This window comes from Gadus chalcogrammus, chromosome 13 (assembly GCF_026213295.1).
Source record: "Gadus chalcogrammus isolate NIFS_2021 chromosome 13, NIFS_Gcha_1.0, whole genome shotgun sequence".
NCBI lineage: Eukaryota > Metazoa > Chordata > Actinopteri > Gadiformes > Gadidae > Gadus > Gadus chalcogrammus.
This window is the reverse complement of record NC_079424.1, coordinates 5,485,598-5,502,862: the sequence shown is the minus strand read 5'-3', so window position 1 is coordinate 5,502,862 and position 17,265 is coordinate 5,485,598. Positions and strand designations below refer to the sequence as shown.

The 17,265-nt window shown below is 49.8% G+C and overlaps 1 protein-coding gene across 1 annotated transcript in view; it reads left to right on the top strand.

Annotated features, from left to right (window-relative positions):
• The first annotated feature begins 380 nt into the window (after window positions 1-380).
• The window catches only part of LOC130402599 (sodium-coupled neutral amino acid transporter 3-like), a 28,581-nt gene continuing 11,696 nt past the window's right edge, over window positions 381-17,265 (top strand). The window contains exons 1-5 of the mRNA XM_056606826.1: window positions 381-571; window positions 12,464-12,641; window positions 13,278-13,362; window positions 13,819-13,934; window positions 16,853-16,926. Of these exons, the coding sequence (XP_056462801.1) occupies window positions 12,481-12,641; window positions 13,278-13,362; window positions 13,819-13,934; window positions 16,853-16,926 (436 nt within the window). The 5' untranslated portion in view covers window positions 381-571; window positions 12,464-12,480. The remainder of the gene's footprint in view (window positions 572-12,463; window positions 12,642-13,277; window positions 13,363-13,818; window positions 13,935-16,852; window positions 16,927-17,265) is intronic.

Sequence of the window (17,265 nt, the reverse complement as noted above, 5' to 3'; positions counted from 1 at the left end):
GGATATCCCTCCATCAGAAGATCCGCCTCCCTCTTGCCGTTAAACCCATGTAACCAACTCCCGCCCTCTTACCCCAATACCGCCCGCGTGGAGCATCCTGTCCCAACGCGAGCTGAGCCTGGGAACCAGGTTAGGCGCGCGCCCTGGTCCTGCACGACGGACACATTGATTGGACCCCTCCTCCATTAGGGGGTGGAGCCTGTCCCCATCGAGGGGGCGGAGCTTGCATCTTCAGGGGCGGAGCCCGGACCCTGCCTCCACCAAGGGGGCGGAACCTCGCTCGCTCCACATCCCACTTTCAACAGATTATCAGGACGATCTGCTGGGAACACATGCCATTAACACAACGCTGAGACCCTCACACTGCTGAGACCCTCACACAGAGACCCTCACACTGAGACCCTGACACCGCTGGGACCCGCACGCTTCTGCCACGGAATAGACCAACTGTCCCCAAGAACGACTCGGAGGACAGTGAGTCATCTCTGAGGAGGACAGAGAGTCATCTCGAGTTATCTCGAATCATCTGATCGCCGTGTGGATAATTGGAGTTGTTGGAGGACACCTGCTGGTAAGGCATCGCATATTTACGACGTTATTGGTAGTGGTCCTACTGTAGGTCCGACTGTCCTGGGTTACACTGGAGACATATTATAGCGTCGCTCAGCGACGGTGACAGCTGACGGCTGACGGGTCCGGTCCTACCGTAGATCTACACGTTCTAGAGCTGCTGTCTGAGAGAACATAGTCTCTAGATCTACACGGTCTAGAGCTGCTGTCTGAGAGCACATTAGTGATATTATGATATCTCCGTCTGGCCATGACTGCTCTTCTAAAGGTGGATCTCGCTGATTCAGTAGAAGTTTTAATGAAGGAGAAGCAGGCTTTACATTTGAATTAGTATAAATGTCCCTGATTGATCAGTGGGAATAATAGAAGTCAGCTGATAGATGAAACAGCTCCTGAGTCATCACGCCTCATGGAGAGCAGTGATGCTGACAGCCTGGAGTCAGAAGAGTATCTCTGTACCTGCCCTTACCGCCACACACTCACACATGCACACGCGGCGCACACACTCATACGCACACCCATGTCAAATGACTGCACGTGTTTTGTTGTTTACGAAATGACGTGTATGGAGAAATTTTCCAAATGAAATTCACCTCCAGCGGAGTCTGAGACCAATGAGGCCTGGTGGCCTGAAGTCTGTCCTGAACCTGATCTCCTCTAGAGGTGTCTAGAGGTGAGAAAGAAACTCCTCCTACTCTCCTCTCCTGAACAGAGCTCTGATATGAACTATACTGTCAGGATCTAACGGTATAGTTCATATCAGAGCTCTGTTCAGGAGAGGAGTTTAGGAGGAGTTTCTGTCTCACCTCTCTGAGGTGAGACAGAAACTCCTCCTAAACTCCTCTCCCGAACAGAGCTCTGATATGAACTATACTGTCAGCATCTGACAGAGGAGCATCTGGACCTTGTGTGAGTGTGTGGTGAATTTTGCACCACGCCAATCGGTTTCTGTCTAAACAGTCTAAGAATAAAGGGTCATCCAAACTTATAACAATAAGGCACATTTATTAAAGTAATAAACATATAACAACATACACACAAACATACTACAAGCATTCAATAATCCGAGGCATCAGATACAAGTTCTCCCTGCGTCTCTCTAAGAGCTCCGCGAGGAGAAGTGAAATGCATTGGCAAGAGCAAGGACTACTTCTACTGTGGCAGACAGGTCTCTGGACGCTGAGCCGATAGTATGGTCAACCAGGTGGTATTCAATGATTGATGGAACTCCTCAAGCTGTCATTAAGGGGGGGGACGTAGCCGTTCCTGATCAGTTGAGCCCTTGGTCCTCGACCACGCCAAAGGGGGTCAAGGAAAAGGCACATACCAACGAAGGGCAGTTAGAGAAATGGAATGCGAAATACCCATTAGGAAGGCCCATATAAGGGCCCATTACAGATCCTCCCTGGAGCCGCTGATGGCCCAGCGCCCTGGTCATCAAACCTCTGCCCAGCTTGGTCTGAGGGCTGTGGGGTTAGGTTAGGGTGAGGGTGAGGGTGAGGGTTAGGGTGAGGGTGAGGGTGAGGGTGAGGGTTAGGGTGAGGGTGAGGGTGAGGGTGAGGGTGAGGGTGAGGGTGAGGGTGAGGTTGTGGGTAAGGGTTAGGGTGAGGGTGAGGGTTAGGGTGAGGGTTAGGGTGAGGGTTAGGGTTAGGGTGAGGGTTAGGGTGAGGGTTAGGGTGAGGGTGAGGGTGAGGGTGAGGGTTAGGGTGAGGGTGAGGGTGAGGGTGAGGGTGAGGGTGAGGGTGAGGGTGAGGGTGAGGGTGAGGTAGGGCTGAACGATTTTAAGAAAAAATTGAAATTGCGATTTTTCTGGTAGAGATTGCGGTTTCGATTTCAACCACGATTTATTTCAAGTTTCAGTATAAATTAATATAACCAATGAATTCCATTAAGGTAATAGGCAACAGATTTCAAATGCAAGACTGTTTATTCAAGTACCAACAACCAAAAAAGTCAAATAAAAAGGGAGCCCTCTTTCTTAAGTAAACTTGCTTCAATGGCTCATCAGCATCAAAATAATTGCACTTTTGTAAAATATATTAAATATATAAAAAAAAAAAAATTAAAAAAAACCCGCAGCTTTGACGATCCCAAAATCGTAATGCTTGAGATCGCGATTTTCGGTCGAAAACGATAGATTGTTCAGCCCTAGGGTGAGGTTAGGGTGAGGGTTAGGGTGAGGGTGAGGGTTAGGGTGAGGTTAGGCTGAGGGTGAGGGTGAGGGTGAGGGTGAGGGTGAGGGTGAGGGTTAGGGTGAGGGTGAGGGTGAGGGTGAGGGTGAGGGTGAGGGTGAGGGTAAGGGTTAGAGTGAGGGTGAGGGTGAGGGTTAGGGTGAGGGTTAGGGTGAGGGTGAGGGTGAGGGTGAGGGGGAGGGTTAGGGTGAGGGTGAGGGTGAGGGTAAGGGTTAGAGTGAGGGTGAGGGTGAGGGTTAGGGTGAGGGTTAGGGTCAGGTTTAGGGTTAGGCATTGTGCTCCATCGGCAGCTCAGATATTTGAGCATTAAGCAGCACGTTGATCTGCTTAACCCAGGCCAGGGTCTGGGTCCGTGCAGGGATTTGGGCCTCCTGGTGCCATGTGATGTGGTCAGCAGGGCAGGGCTGGGGACCGCCATGCAGAGACCTCGCTATGGGAGGTGTGTTCACAGCTGAATGGAGGCATTGGTCCCATGGAGCCTCTCTCTCTCTCTCTCTCTCTCTCTCTCTCTCTCTCTCTCTCTCTCTCTCTCTCTCTCTCTCTCTCTCTCTCTCTCTCTCTCTCTCTCTCTCTCTCTCTCTCTCTCTCGCCCAATGTGATGGAGGGGGCTCATGCCTTTGTTTTCAGGGCACATGACTGAAGTCCGACAGGGCTGGCATCGGCTGGTGCAGAGATGGAGGAGGAAGGGCGTTGTTGATGATGATGAGGATGTTAGTATTGTTGGGAGAAGACCCTGCTCTCTCCTCCTCCAGGGTTCTCCTCTCTACTCCTCTCTTCTCCTCCTCCAGGGTTCTCCTCTCTCCTCCCACAAGGTCATCCTCCTCCTCTCTCCTCCTCAGACCCTCCTCTCTCCTGCTCTCTCCTCTCTCCTCCTCTCTCCTCCTCCCTCCTCCTCTCTCCTCCTCAGACCCTCCTCTCTCCTCCTCTCTCCTCCTCCCTCCTCCTCTCTCCTCCTCAGACCCTCCTCTCTCCTCCTCCCTCCTCCTCTCTCCTCCTCAGACCCTCCTCTCTCCTGCTCTCTCCTCTCTCCTCCTCTCTCCTCCTCTCTCCTCCTCCCTCCTCCTCTCTCCTCCTCAGACCCTCCTCTCTCCTCCTCTCTCCTCCTCTCTCCCCCTCTCTCCTCCTCTCTCCCCCTCTCTCCTCTTCTCTCCTCCTCCAGGGCCCTCTGTCTCCCAGCTGTGTCAACGCTCCTCTGTGTTCTTTTCCCTGAGTCCGAGCGGACCCCTCAGGCCAGACCCCACGTTGGAGTCCGGCCGTGGGGATCCGGGCAGCTGTGGGTCCGCTGTGGGGGGCCGGGGGAGGGTCTGTGGGGAAGACCTCTTCCAGAACCACCTGGGAAGTAGAGAAAGCGTCGGTCAGGCTGAGGATCAGAGAGAGAACATTAGCCCTGTTCAAACACATCTGAAGATAAGTCCTTCAAAGAATGATGACGACTCCAAATCAGTGATGAGCATCAACAGACATATTTAAAATACATTTCAATATTAAGATGAATACTTTAGCTAACAATCGCAACAAAATAGATTAATCTGCTCTTGGATAATATTCTAATCTCTTCTGTAATCTGGAATTTCGCTACATGAATAAAATGTAAAAATAAACCACAGCTCTCATGGAGAATGGTCATCTCCATGTTAGTACATGTAGTATACAGTATATTTAGTATACTACACGTTAGTACATGTAGTATACAGTATATTTAGTGTACGCTTTATATGTGTACTATCTGAGATGCTTCATAATATCATTGTGGGGTCGGTCTTCTTCCTCCTGGGGTGTTTTCCATCACAATGGTGGTCTGTCGATGTAGGCTACCATCAATATGAGATTGAACAATGACTGTAATCATTTCTGTGTGGTATAATCCAGATTAGGGCCAGTGTGTGATGAACCCTGGACTTCCTGTGGGAGATAATGCCTTCCAGATGATGGGGTATTTAAACGAGTAGCAGAACCCAAAGCGTTCTATAGTCTCTGACGTGCTTCGTGGCTCCAACAGCTGGGCAGACGTACTCAGACGCTGACACACACATCTTTGATTGGGATGTAATCTCCCCTTCACTCTACTTGCTGATATCTCTGGGCTTTGTGGCTGAAGGAGAAAGAGAGGGAGGCACTGAGGAAAAGAAGAGGAGACAGAGACAGAGAGGGAGACAGAGAGGGAGACAGAGAGGGAGACAGAGAGAGAGAGGGAGAGGGAGACAGAGACAGAGAGGGAGACAGAGAGGGAGACAGAGACAGAGAGGGAGACAGAGACAGAGAGGGAGACAGAGAGAGAGAGGGAGACAGAGACAGAGACAGAGACAGAGAGGGAGACAGAGAGGGAGACAGAGAGGGAGACAGAGACAGAGAGGGAGACAGAGAGAGAGAGGGAGACAGAGAGAGAGAGGGAGACAGAGACAGAGACAGAGAGGGAGAGGGAGACAGAGAGTGAGACAGAGAGGGAGACAGAGAGGGAGACAGAGACAGAGAGGGAGACAGAGACAGAGAGGGAGACAGAGAGAGAGAGGGAGACAGAGAGGGAGAGGGAGACAGAGAGGGAGACAGAGACAGAGAGGGAGACAGAGAGGGAGACAGAGACAGAGAGGGAGACAGAGAGGGAGACAGAGAGGGAGACAGAGAGAGAGAGGGAGACAGAGACAGAGAGGGAGAGAGAGAGGGAGACAGAGACAGAGAGGGAGACAGAGAGAGAGAGGGAGACAGAGACAGAGAGGGAGAGGGAGACAGAGAGGGAGACAGAGAGAGAGAGGGAGACAGAGAGAGAGAGGGAGACAGAGAGGGAGAGGGAGACAGAGACAGAGAGGGAGACAGAGAGAGAGAGGGAGACAGAGACAGAGAGGGAGACAGAGAGGGAGACAGAGACAGAGAGGGAGACAGAGAGGGAGACAGAGACAGAGAGGGAGAGGGAGACAGAGACAGAGAGGGAGACAGAGAGGGAGACAGAGACAGAGAGGGAGACAGAGAGGGAGACAGAGACAGAGAGGGGGAGGGAGACAGAGAGTGAGACAGAGAGGGAGACAGAGAGGGAGAGGGAGACAGAGAGGGAGACAGAGAGAGAGAGGGAGACAGAGAGAGAGAGGGAGACAGAGAGAGAGAGAGGGAGACAGAGACAGAGAGGGGGAGGGAGACAGAGAGTGAGACAGAGAGGGAGACAGAGAGGGAGAGGGAGACAGAGAGGGAGACAGAGAGAGAGAGGGAGACAGAGAGAGAGAGGGAGACAGAGAGAGAGAGGGAGACAGAGAGAGAGACAGAGACAGAGACAGAGAGGGAGGCACTGAGGAACAGAGGAGGGAGGAACAGGAGACAGAGGGGGAGTTACTGAGTGAGACACAGGGAGGCACGGAGGGAGACAGAGAGGGAGACAGAGAGGGAGACAGAGGGGGAGACAGAGGGGGAGAGGAAGGCAGAGATGGAGGCACTGAGGAACAAAGCTAGAGAGGAGAGGCATGCAGGGCCCAAGGTGGTTCATGGTCGATGGGGGAGGGGAACATAAGCAGGAAGGGATGCTGAAGTGAAATAATTCACGTGCTAGCATGAGAATTTACATAAACCGGCTCATTACTGGCTAGTAATGATTTCTATTTGCTACACGAGACTCAATATTTCTAATGGTCACATGCGATGCTAGTGATGGACATGCACAGCATGACCAATCAATGAATGAGTTTAATAATAGTACATTTACTAATACATACATCAATATATACATCAGCAATCGTCCCCTCTTTGGTGTCTCTTACCATGTATTCATTCTGATGTCTGCTATGTTAGTGTGTTCCTGAGGACGAACCACCTTGCTGAGTCTGGACGAAGAGGTATTCCAGAACGACCCTTACTGAAGAAGAGCTCACTATTCCAGAACATTAGGTCAGACCCTAACTGAAGAAGAGCTCACTATTCCAGAACATTAGGTCAGACCCTAACTGAAGAAGAGTGAACTATTCCAGAACATTAGGTCGGACCCTAACTGAAGAAGAGTGAACTATTCCAGAACATTAGGTCAGACCCTAACTGAAGAAGAGCTCACTATTCCAGAACATTAGGTCAGACCCTAACTGAAGAAGAGTGAACTATTCCAGAACATTAGGTCAGACCCTAACTGAAGAAGAGTGAACTATTCCAGAACATTAGGTCAGACCCTAACTGAAGAAGAGTGAACTATTCCAGAACATTAGGTCAGACCCTAACTGAAGAAGAGTGAACTATTCCAGAACATTAGGTCAGACCCTAACTGAAGAAGAGCTCACTATTCCAGAACATTAGGTCAGACCCTAACTGAAGAAGAGCTCACTATTCCAGAACATTAGGTCAGACCCTAACTGAAGAAGAGTGAACTATTCCAGAACATTAGGTCAGACCCTAACTGAAGAAGAGTGAACTATTCCAGAACATTAGGTCAGACCCTAACTGAAGAAGAGTGAACTATTCCAGAACATTAGGTCAGACAGGGAATTCAGACCCAAACTGTTTTTTGCCAAGACAGCGAGAAGGAAAGTTGGTGTCTGTTGGTGTAGATGTTGGATTGAAGGATGTGTTTTAATTTAAATATGGTTTTATACCGTTTTATCAATACAGTTGGCAAACTATAAGTTGAATCATTCAGTTCCATCTACCCATCGACCTTGTCATCTTTAATTAGTGTTTTTACCTTTGTGTTGACATTCGACCTTGTGTCGATTTGACTTATTTGAATTATTTGATTGAGGAACCCAAGAGTATGTTCACACCTTTTATAAATACATTTTATACAAGTGTTTTGCTTGTGCCCCTGGAGAGACCTGGATCAGGTCTATTGTTGTTGTGTTCCTTCTACGCTCTATGGTTCATGGTTTAAGTCTTAGTTCATCCTCAATTACGTAATTTAAGGAGCCATATCTAGTGCCACCATTATGTGTGTGTGAGCTCTCTGGTCTAGTAGCAGAATACCTCCTCTCCAGAGAGAGACCTCCTCTCCAGAGAGAGAGAGCTCTCTGGTCTATTAGCGTCATATCACAGAAATTGTACAAAATTTGTAATCCCTTAATCTGTTGGAAATTATGAGTCAGTCCAAAAAGTATTTCTGCTCGGTGTAAAAACCCTCTCTTCTCTGTAGTCATCCTGTTTGGATGGAGTTTTCTTTCGTTCTGCCAAACACAAATACCCTCATATTTTTAGTTTGAGCGCTACTTTTAAAGACTTCACGCAGTATTAATAAGGGAGCTATGAAGTAAGGAGTAGGAGTTACATGACAGCCTCTTAAATCACTTAAATTTTATTTTATTTTTTGCAGCGTTTGATAAAAGCACACAGGCGTGCCAGAGCAAGGGGTCATCATTTATTTAGAGGTAAAAATATAATCAAAACCTAAACACAAATGTATTAAAAATCAGCGGGTAAGAAGTTCTCACAGATTAGTAATGCTTAATTCAGTTGGGACTCGTTACTATGTGTCCGCCGTGGGACGTCTGTTGGGCTCAAGCACTTAGTCACAGGTCAATGAAGCTCAATGAAGACTCTGAGGTCATGATCAAAGGTCACAGGAGGTCATGATCAAAGGTCACAGGAGGTCATGATCACAGGTTATGATCACACACCCCTCACCCTTACATTCCACGCAGACTCTGAGGTTTGACTGGAATGTGGAGTACGAGTCCGTAGCGACACACGGTGGGTGAATAAAAAAGCTGTGGTTCTGATTTCCAACCCTCCCCCTCCTCACTCCCCCCTCCCCCCTCCCCCCTCTCCCCTCCTCCACCTCCCCCCTGATGACGTTCCTCCGCGTCGCTGCCTGCGTCATCCCCTAGCGGCGTGTGAGAGCGCCAGCACGTGCAGCTCTGGGAGGGGGGGAGTGGGGGGGGGGGGGGGGGGTGGCTGACGTCCGAGGGTCCGGGGGGGGGGGGGGGGGGGGGGTGAGCCAATACAGCCTGACTGAGAGAACAAAGCGTTGTGGTCCTCTCTGAGAGCTGCTCCGGAGCCTCTTGCTCATCACTTCCTCCCCCTTCATCTCCTCACCCATCCTCCTGTTCCCGCTCTCTGACCACTGATAGGTTCATCAGGTTCCCCTCAGGACTCCTGGAATAGATTGAGGTATTTCAGAGCCCAGGCAAGGGGGCGGCGTCTGAGGCGAGGGTGAGATCACATTCAGAGATCCCTGTGAAATCTATGTTTTCTTACAAATGTATTACTCTACACCCCTCTGATCTACATCAAATGAGCCATCGTGCGACGGACGCCCCTGTTATCATAAGAGGAGCTATGACCAGCCAATCAGGTGTAGTGTTTGAAACGCCACTGCTCCCTGTGAATGAACGCTCAGGCAGCCAATCAGATATAGTTCAGATCTGTCCGTACCTCCCCAGCTTGTGTCAGACTTTATGGACCATGTAGCCGTTAGCCGTTAGCTGTTAGCCGTTAGCCGTTAGCCGTTAGCCGTTAGCGGAGCAGCCCCTTCCTAGAGGAGCTCCTGCTAATGATGTGCAGGATTCTGGCAGCTGCACAATTCAAGGTGGCTTCCCTTCAATTACGGCCCAGTGAAATACCTTTCAGCCCCTCGAGTGGCCGGGGGTCCGCGCCAGGGGCCTGCGCCAGGGGCCCCGGGCCAAGGGGCCCGAGCGGTATAATGATTCCTGGCACAATAGCACCAGTGTTGTGCGCCCGTTCCCAGGATACCGCACAACACGGGCCATTGTGTGTCGGGCTTTGCTGCCCGACCACGTCGCCCGGCTTGGAGCAGGACACCAAGAATCCTGGTCCCGCGCAGACACACACTCACACACACACACACACACACACACACACACACACACACACACACACACACACACACACACACACACACACACACACAAACACACACACACACACACACACACACTCACACACACACACAAACACTCACACACAGGGGCATAGCCACACAGACACACACACACACACACACACACACACACACACACACACACACACACACACACACACACACACACACACACACCTACACACACAGGGGCACAGCCACACACACACACAACCTCACACTCACACATAAACACACTCACACACAGGGGCATGGCCACACACACACACGCACAATCACACACAACACACACACACGCACAATCACACACATCACACACACACACGCACAATCACACACATCACACACACACACACACACGCACACACACACACACACACACACACACACACACACACACACACACACACACACACACTCACACACACTCACACACAATCACACATACACATACACACACACTCACACACACACACACACACACACACACACACACACACACACACACACACACACACACACACACACACACACACACACACGCACACACACACACACACACACACACACACACACACACACACACACACACACACACCTATCACAGCCACACACACACAAACACATACCCACGCGTGTGGTCACACACACATCCCCTTGGCCACACACACACAAACACACACACACACACCAGCATGTCATAGGGGCAAAGGGGAGCCCTAGATAGACTGGTCTGTTCACCTCCTCTAAAGGGTAGATAGACTGACACCCAACACGAGGGTGAAACGGGCAGGTCGATGGAGAAGAGGAGGAGGAAGAGGAGGAGGTAGAGGAGGAGGCAGAGGAGGCCCCAGGCGGCATTGGAGGCGGGAGGGTCACCGCGTGGTGCCCAGAGTGGTAGTAGAGGAAGTCTAACCGACGCCGCTGGCTCTGACCTTCTCAATGGAAGAGGGGGAAAAAACTGACAGCAGAAAAATGGAGTCACTAAAAATGGGCTGGAACCGGTTCCTAGCTGGTCGGGGCCGGTTGGGCTCTTTTCATCGCCTTGTCGGGGGACCCGCTGTTTGTGTTGGGGGCCTCCTCACGGCCTGGCCCCTCTCCCACTCCCCTTCACTGGTGTGTAGGCAGAATAGCCAATGAAGGGTCTCTAAGCGGGCGCCACACACCGTCCTGCTTTCGGGGGAAAAACATCCAGGAGACGCATGTCACATGGTTCTTAAAGGGGCCCCCCAAAGCACCGGTGGCCCCCCGCGGGGGACCGGAGCCTCAGGACACGAGAGAACCACGAGGGCCCAGGACGCTCCTCACAAAGTGTGAGGAGCACAAGGGAAGCACAGCGGCAGCACACAGGTCTGTTCACAGGCAGCTCACTACTGCTACAAATGCTAGACTGTTACTACTAAATTAGTACTACTAATACTACTACTATACTGCTACTACTATTGCTACTACTACTACAACTACTACTACTTCTACTACTAATACTACTGCTACTACTACTACTGCTTATAGTACTGCTGCTATTTATATTACTAATACTACTACTACTGCTACAACTATACAACCATCACTGCTACTACTAATACTACTAACACTGCTGCTACTACTACTGCGATACTACCATCACTGCTACTACTAATACTACTATTACTACTAATACTGCTGCTACTACTACTGCTATACTACCATCACTGCTACTACTAATACTACTCCTAATTCTACTACTACTGCTATTCTAAAATCACTGCGAGTACTGATACTACTACTACTGCTACTACAACTACTACTTTACTACTACTGCTGCTGCTATAATACTATATCTACTATGCTACTACTACCACTGGATGGAGGCACCTGTCATCCGTCCCCATGGTTATGATGGATGGAGGGCCATGTCATCTGTCCCCATGGTTACGGTGGATGGAGGCCCATGTCATCTGTCCCCATGGTTACGGTGGATGGCGGTCCATGCGGTCTCCCCTCTCTCTCTCTTGTTTGCATCGGGTCTCATTCAGCTCACTTGGAATGCTGATCACATTGCAAGACGCTCATTTGCATATACACTCTTTAGAATGTGAGGGCTATGGAAGCGCTATGTTAGAGCCATTTTAGCTAGCTATGTTAGAGCTATGGTAGAGCCATGTTAGAGCCAGGTTAGAGCTATGTTAGAGTTATGTTAGAGCAATGTTTAAGCCATGTTATAGCTATGTCAGAGCTATGTTAGAGCTATGTTAGAGCTATGTTAAAGCTATGTTAGAGCTATGTTAGAGCCATGTTACGTTAGAGCCATGCTATAGGTATGTCAGAGCTATGTCAGAGCTATGTAAGAGCTATGTCAGAGTTATGTTAGAGCTATGTTAGAGTTATGTTAGAGTTATGTTAGAGCTATGTTAGAGCTATGTTAGAGTTATGTTAGAGCTATGTTAGAGCCATGTTAGAGCCATGTTCGAGCTATGTTAGAGCTATGTTAGAGAAATGCTAGAGCTATGTAAGCACTATGTTAGAGCTATGTTAGAGCTATGAATAGAGCTATGTTAGCCACATTAGTTTGTGGCACACGGATAACAGAATGACTTTTGGTTTTTGGTTTTCCGGTTCACATCTTTTCGTAGCTTATTCCCTGAAAACATATTCTGATCTAATCTTTCATCAATCATCAATCAATCATATTGTGCTTTTTTCATCCCATTTGATTTTCCAGGGCTCTGGAGTTTGCTAGAGCCGACTAAATCGTTGTTTTTCTCTTCCCACATATGGGATTACACGGCTCAATCCTTTCTTCTCGCTCCCTGCTCTCATTCTCCTAAGTCCCTCTGGATCCCGTCCGGTGGAGCCGGTGCATTGATCCGAAGCGACGTGTTTTCCTCCAATCATAGCACTGACACCGCATCTTGTTCCTCCACAGCCCAGACGCCAGGGGAGATGAGCGGGGAGATGAGGGGGGAGAGGAGCGAGGAGAAGCCCGCCGAGGGCGTGCCCGCCGAGGACAACCCGGTCCCCAACGGTCGGGGCCACGAGGCCGACGACTCCGCCCCAGCCCCCACCGCCACGGCTATAGCGGCCCCTGCGGAGGGCGCCGGCAAGTAGGTGGACTCTCTGTAGTTACTGTAGCGGCTGGACGACATCACAGCGACACACTGACCGCATGGCTCCATGTGAGGCTTTCCTATGCCTTCCGCGTGTAGTGCCACATGTGTCACCTTGGCCATGATATGTCGAGGGTTAAGATAAAACGATTCCATTCACCGCCGGCTGAATGTGTGCCTCCTGCAGCTTCGGGCTACCTACTGGTGCTGTCACATGTCTTCCCTGATTCAGTAAATTGGTGGTGTCACGCGCTGTGTCAATCCCCCTCTCCCTGTGGCTGTTGGCTCTCCCTCTCCCCCTCTCACTGAGGGTGTTGGCTCTCTGTTCTCTACTGCCACTCCTCGGTAGTGAAGCTGTACCTGGTAGTACCCCAAATGCCTGGTATACCAGTCCTCTGTAGCTGTACCTGGTAGGACCCGTAATGCCTGGTATACCAGTCCTCTGTAGCTGTACCTGGTAGGACCCGTAATGCTTGGTACGTACCAGAGATGGAAGAGACAGAGCTCCTATCTCTTCTGTTTATTTAGTCATACTGTGTAACCAGCAGGGTCAGTGATGAGAAGAACCATAACGTTAGCTAGCCTCGAGCTTCTCTTCACTGTGGATTGTGACCGCTGTCTTCACACCCCCAGACCCGAGGACACAGAAGCCCAGCGAGCCGAGAGCTCGGAGTTCCTCTCAGCCATTGACGACAAGAAGAACCCGCGCTTCACAGACGTGAGTTCACTCAACCAACTGACCACAACCCACTGGGTTACCAGTATCTTACTGGTATCTTACTAGTATCTTACCAGTATCTCGCCAGTATCTTTCTAGTATCTTACTCTAGTATCGTACTAGTATCTTACTAGTATTTTACCAGTATTTTACCAGCATCTTACTAGTATATTACTAGTATCTTACTGGTAACTTACTCTAGTATGTTACTCTAGTGTCTTACTAGTATCTTACCAGTATCTCGCCAGTATCTTTCTAGTATCTTACTCTAGTATCGTACTAGTATCTTACTAGTATATTACCAGTATCTTACCAGTATATTACTAGTATATTACTAGTATCTTACTGGTATCTTACTCTAGTATGTTACTCTAGTGTCTTACTAGTATCTTACTAGTATCTTCAATAGGAGGAAGCCATGATATCTAATGTTTTTTCTTGTCGTTGTTCTGCCAGTTCGAGGGGAAGACGTCCTTCGGGATGTCGGTGTTCAACCTGGGCAACGCCATCATGGGGAGTGGCATCCTAGGCCTGGCCTACGCCATGGCCAACACCGGTGTGGTTCTCTTCCTGTGAGTGGGGAGTGATGAGGGGGGGGACTGGGAGGAGGAGGAGGAGGAGGAGGAGGAGGAGGAGGAGGAAGTGATAGATGAATGGCCTCTGACGTGTGAAGACGTGGGATGACGGACTCCTAATGATCACTCATTCGGGGCCTCACCGATGTGTTCGGACTCATTCGCTCCGCGGTGACTCACAAGACCATTCCTCGAGAGGTTTACACGCCCGGAAATAGCTCTGCCTTGTTAAAGGCGACGACACCAGAAGCAGACCGTACCGGTAACACAGTCTTCAGATGACGTGGAGAATAGCCCACAATAGTTTAAGCTACAACACAGAAGCTATAGTAGTAAATTATGATCACAACAATAATAAAACAAATCTCAAGGTTATTATTATTCAGAATTCAGGCAGTGTTTAGATAATAATAAGACTCTTGGGCTTTGACAGAAGGAAACAATTTTCCACAAACTAGCCACGGTTATTATTCTTATCAAAACCATTTTTGTAAGATGTACGTTTATAGTGGATGAGAAATGGAATAAATAAAGTGGGAAATGGTCTTCCATTTTCTCCATCCCTCGAGACTCAGTTTCTGTGTCTCCCAGAGTGAGCACGCTCACGTTCTCACAAGGTAAACTCAGCAGATAGCAGATATCAACACGTCTTTTCGCACGCTTTCAAACACCTCGGCCCATATGTGTTAGGTTGCAAGTTTAGAGCAAGTGCTAAAGATGGGGGAGCTTTCTACAGGGATATGGGTCTGCAGCTCGCTGAACATCGCCTTGTTTGGTTCCAACTCCATCGCTCAATACAGGGGAGACCCTAACCCTAACCCTAAACCTAACCCTGTATGAAGATACAAATATAATATATCTACTGGTTTAGTCAAAATTATTGAGTTCTGACCATACGGTTCTTTATTTAGATTGTTCAGCAGCCTATTAAAGTGAGTGCATGTTCTAGTTCTATTGTATATTAAAGATGACTCAGGGTGGCAGAAGCAGCATTCGCCTTCAAGTGTCCAGGAATTTCCATGGTGAAAGGAAAGCTGTTTCTCAAGATGTCTGCAGACCCGGTCTTAATGCATCTCCAGCGAGCAGCTAACCCTAACCCACTCAGCCTCTAACCCTTAACCACTCAGCAGCTAACCCTAACCCTAACCGACTAAGCCTCTAACCCTAAGCCCCTCCCCACTCAGCCTCTAACCCTAAGCCCCTCCCCACACAGCCTCTAACCCTAAGCCCCTCCCCACTCAGCAACTAACCCTCTGTATGGCTGAACCCTCGAGGCCCTCGGTCACCACGGCGACGGGGGGACATTCTTGCCGTCACTTTCTGTCTGCCTGAGTGTGTGAGAGAGGTCTCAGACCGGTGGACGCTAACCAGAGGAGATGTGTTCTTTGAAGCTATTCTCTCCTCGTCATCTTCAACATCCATTCATCCATTCATTGCCACATCATTTGGAGGGCTTTTGACCGGCTCTCCTGTCCTGTCCTGTCGGTTCTTTCCTGTTTGTCCTCTCCTGTCCTGTCCTGTCTGTCCTGTGCTGTCCGTCCTATCCTGTCTAACGTCGTCTAGGTTTATGGGCAACAATGAGAGGTGTTGTTGATGGTGAAGAATAACCAAGATAGGATTCATGTGGAGGCAACATGGACTGTTATTGTGTATCTAATGAAGAGGGCCTTTTGTAATGTGTTAATGAGGGGATACAGAGGCCGTGGAAAGGTTCTGCAGGTCTCTGCAGGGCTGCTGGACAGAGCAGCGAGGTTGGGGAGGGTGGAGGGAGGCGAAGGGTTGCAAACACTGCAAGACCCGAGTTTCAATCTGTCTGACCGTCAGCAGATCTGTCCTCCCACTGCTAGACGACCTGCTGAACCATCGGCCCACAAGTCAGCCCTCGCAGCTCTCGACAGCGACCGGGCAACGGGGCAATGGGAACGGGCCAGGGGGTGGAGTGGAGGTGAAAGAATGGGCGACCGGCCTCCACTGACACATAGAGAGAGAGAGAAAGAGAGAGAGTGAGTGAGAGAGAGAGAGAGAGAGAGAGAGAGAGAGAGAGAGAGAGAGAGAGAGAGAGAGAGAGAGAGGCAGAGGGAGAGAGAGGCAGAGACAGAGAGAGGGAGATTGAAGAAAGAGGTTGTCAAGAGAGAAAGAGAGGGAGGGTGCTGAGAGAGAACAAGATAGAGAGGGAGTAAATAATTGGCCAAGCTAGGATACAAATACAAATCTTTGTTTGAATGAACAGAACAAATTGCAGTGTTTTGGGTCCCAGAGGGCTCGAGCCAGAGGAACGGAGGGAGTCTGTCTCTCCCTTTGGGACGTTTCCGTTTACAACTCGCCTCCCACTGTGCACCTGGCATTCTAACCCTCAACCCTCCAGGCCGTGGCATATATAGAGCTAGACGATTCGTGAATGCCAGGAAAAGTGGGTTCTGAAAGGATAGGATTGAGATCAGGTTTAGCACTTCACTGGGGATACTATTGAACCACCGGACGGAAGTGGTGCGGCCCCTGTTCAGTCTGACAGGAGGAGGGTTCCTGCACCGTGCTCATTCCAGCAGGCCGTGTACAAGGCTGTACCTCCAGCCTCTTGCACCGGGCTCGGTACAGCGGGCCGTGTACGAGGCTGTACCTCCAGCCTGGAGAGCAGATGGGCTGACACAACAGCCTGGCCCAGTGGGGGCCCAGGCTTAGAGCCACGGGGACCCCCGGGAGAAGGCCCTCTATATTGCAGCTGTGTAAACAATTAACCATCTATAATGGATAAATAAATAAGGTTTAATGTAAAGGGCAAGGCTGCAGCTATTGCACCAAAATATATATGGTTTCAGCGTGAAGCCACTTTACCGTTTCATGGGGACAAAGGGAAAGAAATACATTTGACGGTCATTTGTTTTTGTTGTATAATATCGCTGTAATCCTTTCTGCAGGATCCTCCTCACAGTGGTGGCGGTCCTGTCCTCCTACTCCATCCATCTGCTGCTCAAGCTGTCGGGGATCGTAGGTGAGTGTCCCCCCGCGCGAAGCAAAGATACACCTCACTTGTCTGGAGGCAAAACAGCAAGATGTGTCGAACGTATCGCATGTCCCTTTCACTTCACATCAAACCATTATTCACTTTCATTTACTCCTGCCAAGGTAAAATTACCAAAAGCCTCAATTTATTCCTGAAGAGCCCTTGAGCAAAATGGTGAGCCTTGAAAGCTTTGATGTTGCCGCAAGGAAGGCTTTGTGACAGATAAGTGGGCGGCGAGAGCGTAGCCATGAAGAACCATGTTATCCTTTGGAGAGATGTCATTTTTCTCCCAACCCTTTGTGCATGTCTGATGGAGGGGCGGTTCTG